Raw genomic sequence first — 18,784 nt, 5'->3', positions numbered from 1 at the left:
AAATCTTTTTTAGTTCCAAAAAAGAAGAAATTGGTAGTGTTGGATTTATATGGACACGTGGATATACATCCATCCATAAAACTAAACCACTGTTAATACTGCAGATGAACTTGGTGCTGGGCTGCTGGCCTGTCCCCACTTTCTGAAATGATTTTTTTTATTTACTCAAAAAATAATAAATTAGTGTTTATAAGTTAAATTAAAGAGTAAATTAATTATTTTATTATTACTTTTATTTAAAATATGTACAAGTGCTATACTTATCTAATTATTCTGCCAATTTAAGTCTCTATATTTATTTATCGTTCTAGGAAAAACACCCAAAAAAAAGAAAAAAAAATCTACAGTCCCCTTTGTCGTTCAGGGCAGACCACACAGGCTTTACCTTTTGCCACATATATCTCTTGTTTTTGTGAAAGCTCCATCAATGAGCCCCATACCCCCAAATTTTCTCTCCATTTCTCAACTTCATTTCCATGTCTTGGTGAGTTTCTTCTCTTTTAGTCTTCACTATTTTTTCAATGCTTACAAGTGTTAATGGCTTGTTATGTTTCAAATCCTTGGATGCAATTGATTTTCTGAGTTGGGGATTATTAAAAGGCTAAACTTTTTATGGTAAAGCTTTTTTTTTTTGAAGATCCAAGTTTGGTTTTGGAGTAGGTATTAAAAGACCCTTTATTGAAATTTCCATGGATACTTTACTTAGAACACATAGCAAGCTTGAATTTTCAGTTTTACTCCACGGGTTTTCAGAAAAAGCTTGTAAAACCCACCAAGAAGTTAAGTTTGGTCCTAAGAAAAGAAGAGTCCCTAATGGTTGTGTTAAGGTTAAGGCAAGTAGCAGTGCTCTTTTAGAGTTAGTCCCTGAAACTAAAAAGGAAAATTTAGAATATGAACTTCCCATGTTTGATCCATCAAAAGGTGCTGTTGTGGATTTAGCTGTTGTTGGTGGTGGTCCTGCTGGTTTAGCTGTTGCTCAACAAGTTTCACAAGCAGGACTTTCAGTGTGTTCAATTGATCCATCACCAAAATTGATTTGGCCTAATAATTATGGTGTTTGGGTTGATGAATTTGAAGCTATGGATTTGCTTGATTGTCTTGATACAACCTGGTCTGGTGCTGTTGTGTATATTGATGATGGAAAAAAGAAAGATCTTGATAGACCTTATGGAAGGGTTAATAGGAAACAGCTTAAGTCGAAAATGTTGCTAAAGTGTATATCTAATGGTGTGAAATTCCATCAAGCAAAGGTTATTAAGGTTATTCATGAGGAATCAAAGTCTTTATTGGTTTGTAATGATGGTGTTACGGTTCAAGCTACTGTTGTTCTTGATGCTACTGGATTTTCGAGGTGTCTTGTTCAATATGATAAGCCGTATAATCCGGGGCATCAGATGGCTTATGGAATTTTAGCTGAGGTTGAAGAACATCCTTTTGATGTTGAAAAGATGGTTTTTATGGATTGGAGAGATTCGCATCTTTCCGATAGTAAGGAGTTAAAGGAGAGAAATAGTAGAATTCCCACGTTTCTTTATGCAATGCCCTTCTCGTCAAACCGAATATTTCTCGAGGAAACTTCTCTAGTTGCTCGACCAGGCGTGCCTATGGATGATATCAAGGAAAGAATGGTAGCTAGGTTAAAGCACCTAGGAATAAAAGTTAAGAGCATTGAAGAGGACGAGCATTGCGTCATTCCAATGGGCGGTCCCCTTCCGGTTTTACCCCAAAGAGTTGTGGGAATTGGCGGAACAGCGGGAATGGTGCACCCGTCGACGGGTTACATGGTTGCAAGAACACTAGCAGCTGCTCCGATCGTTGCGGATGCTATCGTCCGGTGCCTTGATCCGGGAAAGAACTTGATGGGAGACAAATTGTCTACTGAAGTATGGAGAGATTTATGGCCAATACAAAGAAGGAGACAAAGGGAATTCTTCTGTTTCGGGATGGATATTCTACTTAAGCTCGATTTACCAGCAACGAGAAGGTTTTTTGATGCATTTTTCGATTTGGAACCTCATTATTGGCATGGATTCTTGTCATCTAGGTTGTTTCTCCCAGAACTCATAACTTTTGGGCTATCACTGTTCTATCATGCCTCTAATACCTCTAGGTTAGAGATTATGGGTAAGGGAACTGTTCCTTTGGTCAACATGATCAATAATTTAGTGAAGGATAGAGAGTAAGATGATCAAAAGGTAATCCATTTATATTGCATGCTTTTAGTTTGTTGATGGGGTTGCATATCATTATATGGTTGAATTATGAGAATGAAAGAACACTGTAATTTATTCTTCATTCATGTACACAAACATGTTTGTTCTATCAAGCGGACTACTGCATTTTACTCCAAATCTTATCCATATATTTACAGGTCTTCAATGGCTATTCATTAAAGGAATGTATCATGATTTTCCTTGAAGTATTCGTGTTTACACCCATGTCCAACGCATATTTGGATAAAGGTTTTAGGCAAGGATATTCCAGATTTGTGGACAAACTTGGAAAAAGTTAATATACTCGTATTTGACTCTTACACTGGTGTCCGACTAACATAAGGCATAGTGTATTATAATTAAAGTAAGCAGTTGGCAATATGGGAAATTTCTTGTTTACTTACCTTGTTTTCATTTAGTGGGAGTTAGACATGATAATGAGTCGGGTCACCTGATTTGGAGGTCTCTTCGAAAATTGAGAAGGGTTGAATGAAAATATAGGCCAAAAAAATTGAGCTTTAACAAAAAAGCAACGTTTATTTTCTAAATAGGTTAGGCATTGGGTAAACTTTTTTTGACTTGGGTCTAAATTTGCAAAAAAAAAAAACAAAATTTGCTGCTTTTTACGGTTGTTTTTATGTTTTTTTTCGTAATATTATTATTGTTTGGATATTATATAACTCTTGTTTTATTATTAATTTTGTTACTATTTTAGAAATATTTACTTATTAAGTTACACGATAGAATTATTCAAGTATAAATACTTTTTTTAATTTACTTTTAATTTGTTGGTAAATATTTATTTTAATATTTTTAGTGTGTTTAATGTATTATATTTTTAAATTTTGTTTTAATATAAAAATAATAATATAAAAAATTTAATACGAGTCGGGCTAGGCTCGAGTTTTAACATTTTTATTCGGGCTGGACTTAGGTAAAATTTTAGGTTCATTTTTTGGATCGGCTCGGGCTCAAGCCTGGAAAATGAGCTTAAAATTTTGTTAAGACCCAACCTATGATCACTTCTAGTGGGAATTGCAGTTAAATTTACTTTCGTTTAAGGGTAAATTATACTAGTAGTAACTTAACTGTTAGTAATTTTTTTAGTCAATTATTAGAAGTTACAAGATGATCATTTAATTATTTAAATTTATCTTTTTTTTGCCATTAACATGTTAATATAAAAATAGAAACATTCAAAAATCCAAGATTATTTGAATGCGTATTTAATAGTGAGCTTGAAAAACATTATGCAAAATTTATACATTTCAAATAAATATTATATTGAAACTCAACTATTTTAGTCATAATATATGCGATGATACATGTTTAGAATTTGTGTTTATCCTTCTGAATAAAGTTATTTTCGAGGTTTGAATCCTATTTTTTTATTAGGAGTGTAATGTGTCTTTTTTGGTGCATTCAACCTTTATTGGTAAAATAAATTAAATGATGGTAAAGGTAAAGAAACATTATTTTAATAAAAAGAAATCATTGCAGCATAAACTTGTTTTAAACAATGAAAAACAAAAGGAAAATAAGCTAAACGTGGCGTCTTAGTAAAGAATATGATGAATACACTTAACTTGCACATCTGAGTAAGAATATGAGTGAAAATAATAGATATTTTTAAAAATAATAATAAAATGAAAATAGTATAAATTACTAAAAAGTAAAAGATAAATTTCTTTTAAAATATAATAAAAGAAAAGGCTAATAAGGATTAATGGGACATTTCAAAAGAAAAAAAGAAAGATATATTCATATCAAATTAGCTATAGATAAGGATTTATATTTAATGCATTCAAAGTATATAAGTTTGGTTGGGCGAAGCTTCCTTAAATAGTAAAACTCAAGCTTAAACTATATTTTAAGTGAATTTTTTTTTGTTCAAACTCAATTTTAGGGTCTTATACTTTTGTTTAAATCCTCCCCCGTTTTAAGTGGAGATTCAAGCTTTGACAAATAATAATTCTTAAACAAATATATTCACTATAATATATTTCATGGATGAAGTCTTAACAATACCATACTTGTTACCATAAAAAGTACAAAGGTGATGGGATGAATTCAAAGGTAAACCAAGCTGCTATCTATGAGCAGTACTATAAACCTTAAAATTCAACTACTTGGAGTCATATCTACAAACCTACTTACTCATCTTTGTAAATGACCAACCAAGGCATACAATTATTCAAATGCCTGAGGCAGTGCCATGGGATTTCATCGAGGAAAAGAGGGATGCATTTAAGTCAGCCCTGTATGAAGTCCAAAACCAGGGACCACTACAAGGTTCATGGCAAGGAGCCAAACCATTAATACAAAGAGTTTCACCACTCTTACTCAACACGAAGGCCGATTTCAAGAAATGTTCGAACCGAGGCTGGTTGCCCTCAGTCCTTTGCATCACGGTAAACCAAGTTCATGTGCTCCGAGCAGTCCAAGGCCCAAGCTTAGATTTGCTGCTCGCTTCGCGCATGTTAACGGGTATACTGATGATCAAGAACTGTTCTACAGAGTCAGGGCAGAGATAGGTGATTTGAGGAAGTGTTATAACCGGGAGGACATTGCTGCTTATGACGATGAAAAGCTAGCTTGGATGTTGTTCGTAGACGGTTGTGCCGTGTTGTGTGCGGTAAGTTACGTTGTGGAAGGTAAGTTTGATAAGTTGAATACAAAAGAAGATCTTTTGGTATTTGCATAAGTTGATTTGTTTTTGCTAGAAAACCGACTTCCTTACAAGCTGCTTAAGATATTGATTTGCTCAGCCAAAGATCCCCAAATATGGGAACAATCAATCACAGAGTTCATAGTTCAGAACCTTATGACAAACATAGAGCAGGAGAGCAAACATGTAGATGATAATAAAGATTATGCGCATCTTTTGGAGCGGTTTCGTAACCAACCCCTGACTGGGGACGAAATGAAGAGAGACAGTAGCGTGATGGGTCGGAAGCTTTTGTATTGCGGAGACAGCCGCAAACGTAGGAGAACGTTTCGAAGGCTAAAGGAACTTAAAGAATCGGGGATACACGTGAAGCCGAGCACGACGAACAACCTCAAGAACATCTCCTTTTATTGCAACTACTTGGGGAAACTGATGATCCCGCGCTTGTTGGTGGACGATTCGATGGCTTCCAAGTTCTTGAACTTGGTAGCTTTAGAGATGTGTCCGGATTTCAAGAATAAGTTCGAGGTCACATCGTACTTATGTTTCATGGACTCTCTTATTGGTTCAGCAGATGATGTTAAGGAGCTGCGAGTTAGTGGCGTGCTGCATAATTATTTGGGGAGTGACCAAGAAGTGGCTGAGCTTTTTAATAAAATGAGCAGGGATTTGGTGCCGGACCAAAAAAGGTACTTTAAGGTTACAGAGGACATTCATAAGTACCGTACTAATCCATGGACGGCTGCCTTGGCTAAAGCTTATTACACCCATTTTAGTAGGCCATGGACTTTCCTTGCATTTCAGGCTTATTTCTCTGCTATTCAGGCATATTTCTCGTTACCACAGAAGAGCTCTCCTTGAAATCAGTCTTACAAAGTGTGCTTTCAATCCTCTGTTTTTGTTTCTGTAATATTCTATTTTTATTAATAGCATACTATATCCTGTCTTGTCTCCATTTTTGGCCAGCATTGTGCCACATTTTCCACTTTGGTTTATGATCGTCTTACGGAGTTGTTTGGTTTCAGATTGTGTATCTCAATAAACAAATCTTGGTCTTGATGGCTTCATTTCATTCATTAATAATGCATGAATTAATTTATAAATGATTTTATAATATTATATCATATTTAAAAGAGTTGATTAAGTCGATATCACCTCTCAATTGGGTTTCAACTTATAAACAATTTCTTACTTTTACAAAGTAATAAATATTAGTGTTTTTAGTTTTTCATCGGATTATTGTTATAAAGTTTAGCTTGAATGTCAAGTTTAGTATCTTTGGTAATATTAATTCTCATACCCATTTCTCCTTTGTTTTTCATGGCTAAGAAAAGAATCAAAGGTAGTTAAAAAGCAGATTGACATATTTTTTTATAATCTAAATTTAATTTTATTCCAATTGGAAGTAATATTCTGTTGCGGAAAGGATCGTTTCGAGAACTCCGATATGACTACAAGTAAATTGACCGGAACGAAAAATAAAGTGAACACAAGGATTTACGTGGTTCGGCTTTAATGCCTACGTCCACGGGCAGAGGCGAAAAGAAATTTCACTATAACAAGATGAAGATTACAAGTGTTTTACACTCAAGACACAACCCGAGAACCTCACAACTCTCAACCCCTATAGAAAACCCGAAAGCTAAAATCCTAGCTTTCAAAGAACAAGCTTTGCTCTCTCTTGGTTTGGGATGATTAATATGGCTAATGAACCTCTCTATTTATAAGAGAGTTCAAGGACATAATTGTCCAAAACTTTGGCAAAGATTTGTGGTTGAAAATGGACACCAACAACCATCCACTAATCCACTACCACCAACAACCCACTACCAACAACAACAATCCACTACCAATTTTAAGCCATTTCTTAACAAATCTCCACCTTGGCTTGAAATTTACCAAGCTGAACATCATAGTGAATTCCTCGAACTGGATCACCTCTTCCAAACGCCTCTCTGGCGCTAATCAATCCCGAATACCTATCAAGTCCAAGCAATGCTTGAACTTATATGCAGGGATCACCTTAGTTAACATATCTGCAGGATTCTTCTCGGTAGCAACCTTGCTGATAACAATGTCACCTTGCGTAACATGTTCCCGAACAAAATGATATCTGACATCAATGTGTTTGGTCCGTTCATGAAACATCTGATTTTTAGTCAGATGTATGGCACTCTGGCTATCGCAAAATACAACAGTGAAATCCTGTTGTAAACCCAAACTGCTTACTAGACCTTTCATCCACAATGCTTCTTTCACTGCTTCTGCTAACGCCATATATTCCGCCTCAGTCGTAGATAAGGCTACGGTAGACTGTAACACAGCTTTCCAACTAATGGCTCCTCCAGAATAAGTGAAAACATAACCCGTCAGAGATCTTCTTTTGTCCAGATCTCCAGCATAATCAGAGTCCACATAGCCCGTGACACTGCTAGTGCAGTCACTCTGATCATATACCAAGCATAAATCTGCAGAACCTCTCAAGTACCTGAGAATCCATTTCACGGCCTGCCAGTGTTCCTTGCCAGGACAACTCATGTATCTGCTGACCACACTAACTGCATGTGAAATGTCTGGACGAGTGCAAACCATTGCATACATCACGCTTCCAACTGCACTCGAGTATGGAATGTGAGACATTTGCTGCTTTTCTTCATCAGATTGTGGTGACAACTCTGCAGAGAGTTTGAAATGTGGTGCCAACGGAGTACTCACAGTTTTCGCTTTATCCATGCCGAAGCGTTGAAGAACCTTTTCAATGTAGTTCTTCTGCGACACACGAAGCTTGCCCGCCTTGCGATCTCTGTGAATATCCATGCCCAAAATTTTCTTGGCAGCACCCAGATCCTTCATCTCGAACTCACCACTCAACTGCGACTTTAACTTGTTGATTTCCGACATGTTTTTGGAAGCAATTAACATGTCATCAACATACAGCAACAAATAAATGTGCGAACCATCTGAGAGCTTCCGATGATAGACACAAGCATCATAGTCACATCTTGTGTAACCATGCTGAATCATGAAGCTATCAAACCGCTTGTACCACTGCCTTGGGGATTGTTTCAATCCATATAAAGACTTCTTTAATAGACAGACATGGTCTTCTTTACCAGGAACTGTAAAACCCTCTGGTTGACGCATGTAGATTGTTTCCTCGAGCTCACCATGCAAGAACGCCGTTTTTACGTCAAGCTGCTCAAGTTCTAGATCAGACTTGGCCACCATGGCAAGTAATACACGAATGGAAGAATGCTTTACGACTGGGGAGAAAACTTCATTGTAGTCAATCCCCTCTTTCTGAGTGAAGCCTTTAGCAACCAATCGTGCCTTGAATCTAGTTGCTTCAACCCCTAGGATGCCTTCCTTTTTCTTGAAGACCCATTTGCAACCAACTATCTTCTGGTTACTTGGCGGCTTAACCAACTCCCAAGTATGGTTCTTGTGAAGAGATTCTATCTCCTCACTCATAGCAATTGCCCACTGTGCCGACTCATCACACGTGACAGCCTCATTATAACTGGAAGGTTCTATACCAATGGACTCCGCCACACTGAGCGCGAAAGACACCAGATTAGCGTAACGCGGATTTGGTTTGATTTGTCTCTTCGTTCTTCCAGTGGCAATGCTATATGGTTTTTCTTGAGGTGACTCATCTTCATCGGAATCTTGCACCTCAACTTGATCATCCTGGACTGAAGTACCTTCCGTAGGAATTGGAGCGTCCACCTGACACTCCACCTGCTTCTCAACACCGTGATCTCCCATTCTATCTGACTCCTCCTTTTCCCGGGAATTTGTGGTGGATCGAAGCATGGATGACTCATCAAAAGTCACATCTCTGCTGATGATGAACTTGGACGAAACCGGATCAGGACACCACAACCTGTATCCTTTCACCCCTTGGCCGTATCCAAGAAATATGCATTTCTTCGCCCTCGGTTTGAGTTTTCCCTCATTTACATGAGCATACGCAGGGCAGCCAAACACTCTTAAACCAGAGTAATCAGCAGGAGAACCAGACCATACTTCCTCAGGAGTCTTTAGCTCAATAGCTGTTGACGGAGATCTGTTAACCAAATAACAAGCAGTATTAACAGCTTCAGCCCAAAATTCTTCACCGAGCCCAGCATTTGATCGCATGCAACGAGCTCGCTCCAAGAGAGTTCTATTCATGCGTTCTGCAACTCCATTTTGTTGTGGTGTTCGACGAACAGTGCGGTGTCTCACTATTCCTTCATTTTTGCAGAACTCATTGAATTCACCTGAGCAAAACTCCAAGCCATTATCCGTCCGGAATCGCTTGATCTTCTTTCCTGTTTGATTTTCGATCAAAGCTTTAAATTGCTTGAAGTTGATGAGAACCTCATACTTGCTCTTCAGAAAATACACCCAAACCTTTCTCGAGTAATCATCGATAAAGGTAAGCAGATATCTGTAACCACCTTTAGAAATTGTCGGAGAAGGCCCCCAAAGGTCAGAATGGAAGTAATCCACTGTGCCTTTTGTCTTGTGAATCCCAGTGCTGAACTTTACCCGAGTCTGCTTACCGAAGACGCAGTGCTCACAGAAATTCAACTTTCCTGTACACTGCCCAGACAATAATCCTCGTTTGCTTAGCACCGATAAGCCTCTCTCGCTCATATGCCCGAGCCGCATATGCCATAACTTCGTGGTGTCAGAATCTAGATCATCTGATGATGACACTCCCGCAACACCTGTAACCGAGGAACCATCGAGGAAGTAAAGGCCCCGCTCCAAATTACCACGTATCACAGTCAAAGCACCCGAGAATACCTTGAGAACTCCACCTTCAGCAGAGTACCGAAAGCCTTTCTTGTCCAACGTACTCAAAGAGATCAAATTTTTCTTCATTTCTGGAATGTGCCGAACATCAGTTAGAGTTCTAACAATACCGTCAAACATCTTTATACGAACTGTGCCAATCCCCATGACTTGACATGCGTGGTCATTTCCCATTAGTACTGAACCAGAATGCTTCTCGTATGTTGAGAATGCATCTTTCGAAGTACTTATATGAAATGTAGCTCCCGTATCAAGAATCCATCTCCCACCAGCGTAAGAGTCGGATACTGCAAGAACGATCTCGGCATCACTTGAAGAATCTGCATCAGCTACATTCGCACGATCATTTTGTTGCTCCTGTGATTCTGATTTCTCCTTCCTTTTCGGACAATCTACCTTCATGTGCCCGTACTTCTTACAGTAGTAGCACTGTATTCTCTTCTTGGACTGCGATCTAGGATGGCTTTTACTTGAACTTCCACCCTTTGCCTTGGATCTTCCTCGAGCAACCAAGCCTTCGCCTTCATTGTTTTCGACCACCTTACCAGTGATTTTCTTCCTCAACTCACTGGAACTTAAGGCATTTTTCACCTCCTCTAGAGTCAGGTCATCACGACCGTACATCATTGTATCAACAAAATTCTCATACGAGGGAGGCAAAGAACACAAAACAATTATTGCTTGGTCCTCATCATCGATTTTGTTATCGATATTATTCAAATCCATGATAATGGAATTGAATTTATCCAGGTGCTGGGAAACAGGTGTACCTTCCTCCATCTTCAGGGCATAGAGTCTTTGCTTGAGGTAGAGCCGGTTCGTCAATGACTTCGTCATGTACTTGCTCTCTAACCGGAGCCACAAACCGGACGCGGTTTTCTCATCCGCTACTTCTCGTAGCACTTCATCTCCTAGACATAGCAGAATAGCACTATGTGCTCTTTCTAGCATGTCATCCTTTTGCTCTTCCGAAAGCGTGCTTGGTAATTTATCTTTACCAGACAATGCTTTTAGCAATCCTTGTTGAACCAGCACTGCCCGCATCTTGATGCGCCATAAACTGAAACTATTTTTCCCGGTAAATTTCTCGACATCATACTTAGTCGATGAAACACTTGTAGCCATAATTTGGAACCTTTGAATGAATGATAATATTTTCTTCCTGATGTGAAAGATCAGACAAAGCTGCAGTCACAGGGCAATTCAGAAAATATTATCACTCCTTCAACTACGCTCTGGTACCAATTTGTTGCGGAAAGGATCGTTTCGAGAACTCCGATATGACTACAAGTAAATTGACCGGAACGAAAAATAAAGTGAACACAAGGATTTACGTGGTTCGGCTTTAATGCCTACGTCCACGGGCAGAGGCGAAAAGAAATTTCACTATAACAAGATGAAGATTACAAGTGTTTTACACTCAAGACACAACCCGAGAACCTCACAACTCTCAACCCCTATAGAAAACCCGAAAGCTAAAATCCTAGCTTTCAAAGAACAAGCTTTGCTCTCTCTTGGTTTGGGATGATTAATATGGCTAATGAACCTCTCTATTTATAAGAGAGTTCAAGGACATAATTGTCCAAAACTTTGGCAAAGATTTGTGGTTGAAAATGGACACCAACAACCATCCACTAATCCACTACCACCAACAACCCACTACCAACAACAACAATCCACTACCAATTTTAAGCCATTTCTTAACATATTCAAATAAAAATTTTTCATTAAATATACAAATAAATCACCGATATATTTCATCGCCAATAAATCCAATTACAAAAGCCAGTTTTTATAATCGTTTTAGAAATTAAAAAAGAAAAATGAGTTACAACATGAAACCAAACAACCCCTTATTATAAAACAAAGTGGAAAATGTGGCACTAGGCTGGCAAACAATGGAGGCAGGATATTGTACATATACTATAATAAAAACAAATGGTTGAAAGCACAGTTTAAAGGGCTGGATTCAAGGAGTTTAACCATTTCTGTTCTGTGGCAACGAGAAATAAGCTTGAATGGCAGAGAAAAGAAGGCCTATAATGGCACCAATAAAGGCAAGGAAAGTCCATGGGGTACTAAAATGGGTGTAATAGGCTTGAGCCAAGGCATCCGTCCATGGATTGTTGCAGTACTTATGGATGTCTTTTATGACTTTTTCGTACCTTTCCTGGTCCGGCACCAAATCCCTGCTCATTTTATTGAAAAGGTTGGCCACTTCTTCATCACTGCCAAAATAATTATGCAGTATGCCCGTAACTCGCAGCTCCTTAACGTCATCTGCTGAATCAATGAGTGTGTCCATGAAACATAAGTACGATGTGACCTCGAAATCGTTCTTGAAATCCCGACACATCTCTAAAGCTACCAAGTTCAAGAACTTGGAAGCCGTCGAATCGTCCACCAACAAGCGCGGCATCATCAGTTTCCCCAAGAAGTTGCAATAAAAGTGGATGTCCTTGAGGTTGTTCGTCGTGCTCGGCTTCACGTGTATCCCCGATTCTTTAAGTTCCTTTATGCTTCGAAACGTTTTCCTATGTTTGCGACTGTCTCCGCAAGACAGCAGCATCCTACCAATCTTGCTATTGTCTATCTTCATTTCCTCCCCTGTCAGGAGCTCGTCACGTAACCGCTCCAAAAGATGTGCATAATCTTTATCATCATCTACATGTTTTCTCTTCCGATGTTCTGTGTTTGTCATAAGGTTCTGAGCTATAAAGTCTGTGATTGATTGTTCCCATATTTGGGAATCTTTGGCTGAGCCAATCAATATCTTAAGCAGCTTGTAAGGAAGTTGGTTTTCTAGCAAAAACAAATCAAGTTGTGCAAATATCAAAAGATCAGCTTTTGTATTCAACTCATCAAACTTGCCTTCCATACCATAGCGTACAGCACACAGCACTGCACAACCATCAACGAACAACACCCAAGCTAGCTTGTCATTGTCGTAAGCTTCAACGTCCTCCGGCTTATAGCACTTCCTCAAATCATCTATCTGTGCCTTGACCATGTCGAACAGGTCATCACGGTTAGCACCGCTGTCATGCACGAAGCGAGCGGCGAATTTAAGCTTGGACCGCTCGGCACGCTGGAACTTGGGGTTATCGTGGTGAAAAGGGCCGAGAGCTACCAGCCTTGGTTGGAAACATTTCTGAAAATCCGCCTTCATATCGAGTAAGTGTGGTGAAACTCTTTGTATCAAAGGTTTGGTTGTTTGAGGAGGTGTTGAACCTTGTGCTTCTTGTTGTTTTTGGTTTTGGACTTCATGCAAGGCTGAATCAAATTCCTTCATCTTTTCCTCCATGAAATTCAATGGCTCTGCAGGCATTTCGATAATTGTATCCATAGGTTGGAGGTAAATCTACTGGGCATTAAAGAGAAAGGTGAGTAGGCTTTATTTGTTACCAGGTACGGCTCCAAGTAGCTGAATGTTAAGCTTTATACTACTTAGAGATAGTAGTTTAATTTGTGCTTGATTGATCCCATCAACTTTGTACTTTATTATGGTAACAAGTTTGGTATATTCCTATGCTTTACACTTTTTGAAAGAGTGATTGTTAAGACGGAAAATGGTAAGATGGCAATATTCAAACTTGAACTTATTTAACATCTTTAAGTTCATAATATGTTTACTCTAATCGAGTGATGCAGACCCTATAACTTATATAGACCCAAACTCCCATGGTGTTACATATCATTATATAAATTATTATATAGTTGAATTACGAGAATGAATGAACACTGTAATTTTTATTAGATTTCTTCATTTATGTAGACAAACATGTTTGTTCTATCAAGCTTAGGTGTTCAATGGCTATTTATTAAACGATTGTGTGCTTGAAGTATTGGTGTTTAATATTCATGTATAACACATATTTAGATAAAAAAAATTAAAACAAAGAATATTTCAAATATACGAAAAACCTGAAAAAATTAAATATATTTGTATTTAATTCTTACACTTAAATTCAAGTAACATAAAAGCATGATATATTATAATTAAAGTAAGCACATGGTAGATATTACAGGTTGGCAATTGTTTGGTTCAGTGGAAATTGAATTTATGTTTGCTTTCATTTAAAGGAAAATTACATTAGTAATAATTGAACTATTATTAAAATTTTTTAGTTTTACGATTCATATTCAAAATTTGTGATTGTCCCTTTTGATAATGTCGTTTTAAAGGTTAAAATCGCGTTTTCTCTTAAGAGTACAATGTGTCTTATTATTTCACTCAACACTTATTGACAAAAATAACTTAAATGTTGATAAAGGAAAAAAGATTGTTTTAAGAAAAAGAAGATAAACATTGCAGCATACAATTTTTTAAACAATGAAAAACTAAAGAAGAAAAGGCTAAACGTGATATCTTAGTAAAGAATACGATGAATATACTAAACGAATTGTTGGTCATTTACAAAGGTGAGTAAGTAGGCTTGTAGATATGACTCCAAGTAGTTGAATTTTAAGGTTTATAGTACTGCTCATAGATAGTAGCTTGGTTTATAACTTTGAATTCATCCCATCACCTTTGTACTTTATATGGTAACAAGTTTGGTATATATAGAATACATATATTTAATATTTATATGCTTTATACCTTTATTAAAGTGGGATATTGTTAAGACTTCATCCATGAAAATTGGAATAAGTTTTTTAGTGGTTAAATCCTTCTCTTCTAATTATTACTTACATAGTTTTTATTTTATTTTATATATATTATAGGTGAATATATATGTTTAAGAGTTGTTATTCGTCAAAGTTTAAATGTCCACTTAAAATATGGAATGATTTAAATAAAAGTATAAGACTCAAAAAATGAGCTGTTCGCTTATAATATTGTTCGAGTTTGAGTTTTACCATTTAAAGTTTGAATTTCGCCCAACTCAACCCATTTTATATTTTTGTGTTATATTACATAAAAAAGTGTTAGTAAATATCAAGTAATAATAAAATAATAAAAATTGAATGTATAAAATAATAATGAAAATCAAACATTTTTTTATAATGAAAACAAATCTTTTAATTAATACTAATTAATGCTGCTTGAATGATAATGTCTCAATAAGTGATTATCAAATTATAATAAATGATAATATGTAACACTAATAATGAAAATTTTATTTGCAAAATAATTATAATTATAAATATTTTATATTTATTTAAAAAATTATTAATTTTCAATGATTTTTAAGATTAATCGTTACTTTATTCGTAGTTTATCTTAACATAACTCATTAACAATCTCCGAACTTATATACTTTCAATAAATTTTAGGATCTGTCTTTTAAGACTTTACAACAGTCTATCTAGGTTGTTTAGTTAAGTATCTCAATTCGATTGAAAGATTTTGTTTATAGACTTTGTCTCATTCTCCATAAAAATCGAAGATTTTACACATGATAAAATTTAAACTTATTTATATCTCTCGATATATAACACTTCATAAACTTATCTAGACGGTATCGAAAATTCTAAACAAATTACTATGTCGAACTCAAAACTTATGATTCTATTAGTTGATTTTTTTGTTAGTTATCATAATATTTGAACTTTGGTGAAGCTGAAGTTAATGGAAATTTTTGGAACAATTTTTTTAAAAATTAATTATTAAATATGAATTTAATTGAAATAGTACATTTTAAGATATTAAATTTTATAATATATGTATTCGAATTTATATTTTATATGAAAAGATAAAATTACTCTTAAATAATATTTATTGTTTTATAAAAATAAATTAAAGATTAAATTAAAAACTAATTAATAAGTGATTCCTACTCAATCAACTTTTTAAATATATTATAATATAATATCATCAAATTAATTCATATTTTAAACCATCAACACCCAGATTTGTTTAGAGCAATCAATATACACAATCTTGAAACCAAACAATTCCTCGAGACAATAACAAACCAATTTTTTCTAATGAAACCAATCATAAAATATTCAACATTTTACAACACATAGATAGACATCCAAATGTTTAGATAATATTATCTACACATGAAAGATCGATCGACTGATACATATTGCAAACTTTCCTATCCAACGACCTGCCTTATTGGCTTTAGTCGCAACACCCCTCCATGGACTGTTGCAGTACTTATGAATGTCATCTATAACATTAATGTACCTGGCATGGTCTGGCACCAAACCCCTGCTCATTTTTTTAAAAAGCTCAGCCACTTCTTCATTCTTGCCCAAATAATTATGCAGCATGCCCGTATCTCGCAGCTCCTTAACGTCATCTGCTGATTCAATGAGTGCGTCCATGAAACATAAGTACGATGTGACCTCATAATCGTTCTTGAAATCCTGACACATCTCTAAAGCTACCAAGTTCAAGAACTTGCAAGCCGTCGAATCGTCCACCAACAAGCGCGGCATCATCAGTGTCCCCAAGAAGTTGCAATAAAAGGAGATGTCCTTGAGGTTGTTCGTCGTGCTCGGCTTCACGTGTATCCCCGATTCTTTGAGTTCCTTTATGCTTCGAAACATTTTCCTATGTTTGCGACTGACTCCGCTAGACAGCAGCATCCGACCCATCACGCTACTGTCTATCCTCATTTCCTCCCCTGTCAGGAGCTCGTCACGTAACCGCTCCAAAAGATGTGCATAATCTTTATCATCATCTACATGTTTTCTCTCCCGATATTCTGTGTTTGTCATAAGGTTCTGAGCTATAAAGTCTGTGATTGGTTGTTCCCATATTTGGGGATCTTTGGCTGAGCCAATCAATATCTTAAGCAGCTTGTAAGGAAGTTGGTTTTCTAGCAAAAACAAATCAAGTTGTGCAAATACCAAAAGATCAGCTTTTGTAGTCAACTCATCAAACTTGCCTTCCATACCATAGCGTACAGCATACAGCAATGCACAACCATCAACGAACAACACCCAAGCTAGCTTGTCATTGTCGTAAGCTTCAACGTCCTCCGGCTTATAGCACTTCCTCAAATCATCTATCTGTGCCTTGACCTTGTCGAACAGGTCATCACGGTTAGTACCGCTGACACGCACGAAGCGAGCGGCGAATTTAAGCTTGGACTGCTCGGCACGCTGGAACTTGGGGTTACCGTGGTGCAGAGGGCCGAAAGCTACCAGCCTTGGTTCGAAACATTTCTGAAAATCCGCCTTCTTATCGAGTAAGAGAAATGAAACTCTTTGTATCAAAGGTTTGGTTGTTTGAGGAGGTGTTGAACGTTGTGCTTGTTGTCGTTCTTGGATTTGGACTTCATGCAAGGCTGAATCAAATTCCTTCATCTTTTGCTCCATGAAATTCAATGGCTCTGCTGCCTCTGCAGGTATTTCGATAATTGTATCCATTGGTTGGAGGTAAATCTACTAGGCATTAAAGAGAAAGGTGAGTAGGCTTTATTTGTTACCAGGTACGGGCTTTATACTACTTGGAGATAGTAGTTTAATTTGTGCTTGATTGATCCCATCATCTTTGTACTTTATTATGGTAACGAGTTTGGTATATTACTATGCTTTATACTTTTTGAAAGAGTAATTGTTAAGACGGAAAATAGTAAGATAGCAATATGTAAGTTAGGCAAAGTTTTTTTTAAAAAAATAAGATGGATATAATTTTAGGGTTTAAAATGTGGGTCGTAAGGTTTAAGGGGTTAATCTAGAGTTTAGAATCTTAGGATCTAAAATTTAAGTTCTAGAATTCTATAAAAACATATTAAATTAAATTTGTTAAATTTTATGTTAAATCTTTAAAATTTTAAAAAATATATAAAAAATTATAAACATTGTAGATTTTTCAGCCTACGGACCACCATCATAAATAAATCCTTGTTAAGACCGTTTCATCACTTTTTACTTGGAATGGAAGATAATAGGACTTTTTTCGTTAATTACCCATGAAATCTAACCCGGGCTTTTGGTCTACTTGCCTCGAGTATTTATCTAAACAACTCATGTTTTGGGTCAATCAAAGCAATTACCCTGTTTGTAGTTTGTGGATTGATAGTGATTCGATCCTATTATGGGTGCATGGGTCAATTCAACAAATCTATTAGATTTAGAAGTGAATTTGGATAAAATATAAAAAAATATAGATAAATATTGAGTTTTAATATTTGAAGCTTAAACTCGCTTAACATATTTTTAAGTTTATAATATGTTTACTCTGATTGTGTGATGCGGACCCTATAATGTACATTGACCCAAACTTTCATGGTGTTGTATATCATTATATAAATTCTTATATAGTTGAAGTATGAAAGTGAAATAACACTGTAATTTCTTACTAGATTTCTTCATTTATGTACACAAACATGTTTGTTCTATCAATCAAGCTTAGGTCTTCAATGGCTATTCATCAAACAATTGTATGCTTGAAGTATTCATGTTTAATATTCATGGTATATAACACATATTTATATAAAAAAATTAAAACAAAGGATATTTCAAATAAATAAAAAAACCGAAAAAATTAAATATAGTTATATTTAACTCTTACACTTAAATCCGAGTAACATAAAAGCATGATATATTTATAATTAAAGTAAGCACAAGTTGGTAATAGGGGAAATTACTTGCTTCATTTAGTGGAAATTGCGGTTATGTTTGCTTACATTTAAAGGTAAATTACATTAGTAGTAATTCAACTATTATTAAATTTTTTTGCCACTTAATTATAAAAGGTTATAAATTATATTTTTCATGTCTGTTTTACGATCTATATTTGGAATTTGTGATTGTCCCTCTTAACAATGTCGATTTGAAGGTTAGAATCTCGTTTCTCCCTTAAAAGTACAATATCTTTACTATTACACCCAACACTTGTTGATTTAAGAAAAAGAAGATAAACATTGCAGCATAAAATTTTTTTAAACAATGAAAAACAAAATGAGAAAATGCTAAACGTGACATCTTAGTAAAGAATATGATGAATATACTAAACTTGTACATCGAAGTATAAATCGGGGAACTAATATGATCAAAGATAAAAAAAATAAAAGAAAAATAAAAATTAGGCATAATGATTATTAATTAATTGTTTATATATATTTTTAAATTTTGTCAGTCTCTTTAAAAAAAAAGTTGAATTTTATCATAACATTTAAAGTGGAGTCCAATT

At 35.8% G+C, this 18,784-nt stretch overlaps 4 protein-coding genes across 4 annotated transcripts; 2 read left to right on the top strand and 2 right to left on the bottom strand.

Moving 5' to 3' along the window:
* Positions 1–294: 294 nt before the first annotated feature.
* LOC107935548 (lycopene beta cyclase, chloroplastic/chromoplastic) lies at positions 295–2,351 on the top strand. The gene has a single exon (XM_016868177.2). It carries the CDS (start codon positions 690–692, stop codon positions 2,181–2,183), a length of 1,494 nt encoding a protein of 497 aa, XP_016723666.2. The 5' UTR covers positions 295–689; the 3' UTR covers positions 2,184–2,351.
* Positions 2,352–4,509: 2,158 nt separating this feature from the next.
* On the top strand, positions 4,510–5,742 carry LOC107935507 (UPF0481 protein At3g47200). The gene is made up of 2 exons (XM_041109770.1): positions 4,510–4,867; positions 4,937–5,742. Exons 1-2 carry the CDS (start codon positions 4,510–4,512, stop codon positions 5,740–5,742), a joined length of 1,164 nt encoding a protein of 387 aa, XP_040965704.1.
* A 5,679-nt stretch (positions 5,743–11,421) lies between these two features.
* LOC107935509 (UPF0481 protein At3g47200) lies at positions 11,422–13,174 on the bottom strand. Its single transcript, XM_041109814.1, has one exon. It carries the CDS (start codon positions 13,031–13,033, stop codon positions 11,666–11,668), a length of 1,368 nt encoding a protein of 455 aa, XP_040965748.1. The 5' UTR covers positions 13,034–13,174; the 3' UTR covers positions 11,422–11,665.
* Positions 13,175–15,588: 2,414 nt separating this feature from the next.
* LOC107935510 (UPF0481 protein At3g47200) lies at positions 15,589–17,072 on the bottom strand. The gene has a single exon (XM_016868127.2). The coding sequence runs from the start codon at positions 17,014–17,016 to the stop codon at positions 15,691–15,693; it is 1,326 nt and encodes a 441-aa protein (XP_016723616.2). The 5' UTR covers positions 17,017–17,072; the 3' UTR covers positions 15,589–15,690.
* Positions 17,073–18,784: the final 1,712 nt, after the last annotated feature.

Source organism: Gossypium hirsutum, chromosome D13, assembly GCF_007990345.1.
Source record: "Gossypium hirsutum isolate 1008001.06 chromosome D13, Gossypium_hirsutum_v2.1, whole genome shotgun sequence".
In the NCBI taxonomy this organism is placed as follows: Eukaryota; Viridiplantae; Streptophyta; class Magnoliopsida; order Malvales; family Malvaceae; genus Gossypium; species Gossypium hirsutum.
Note: the sequence above shows the minus strand (reverse complement) of the source record. Positions and strands in the feature narration are given on the sequence as shown.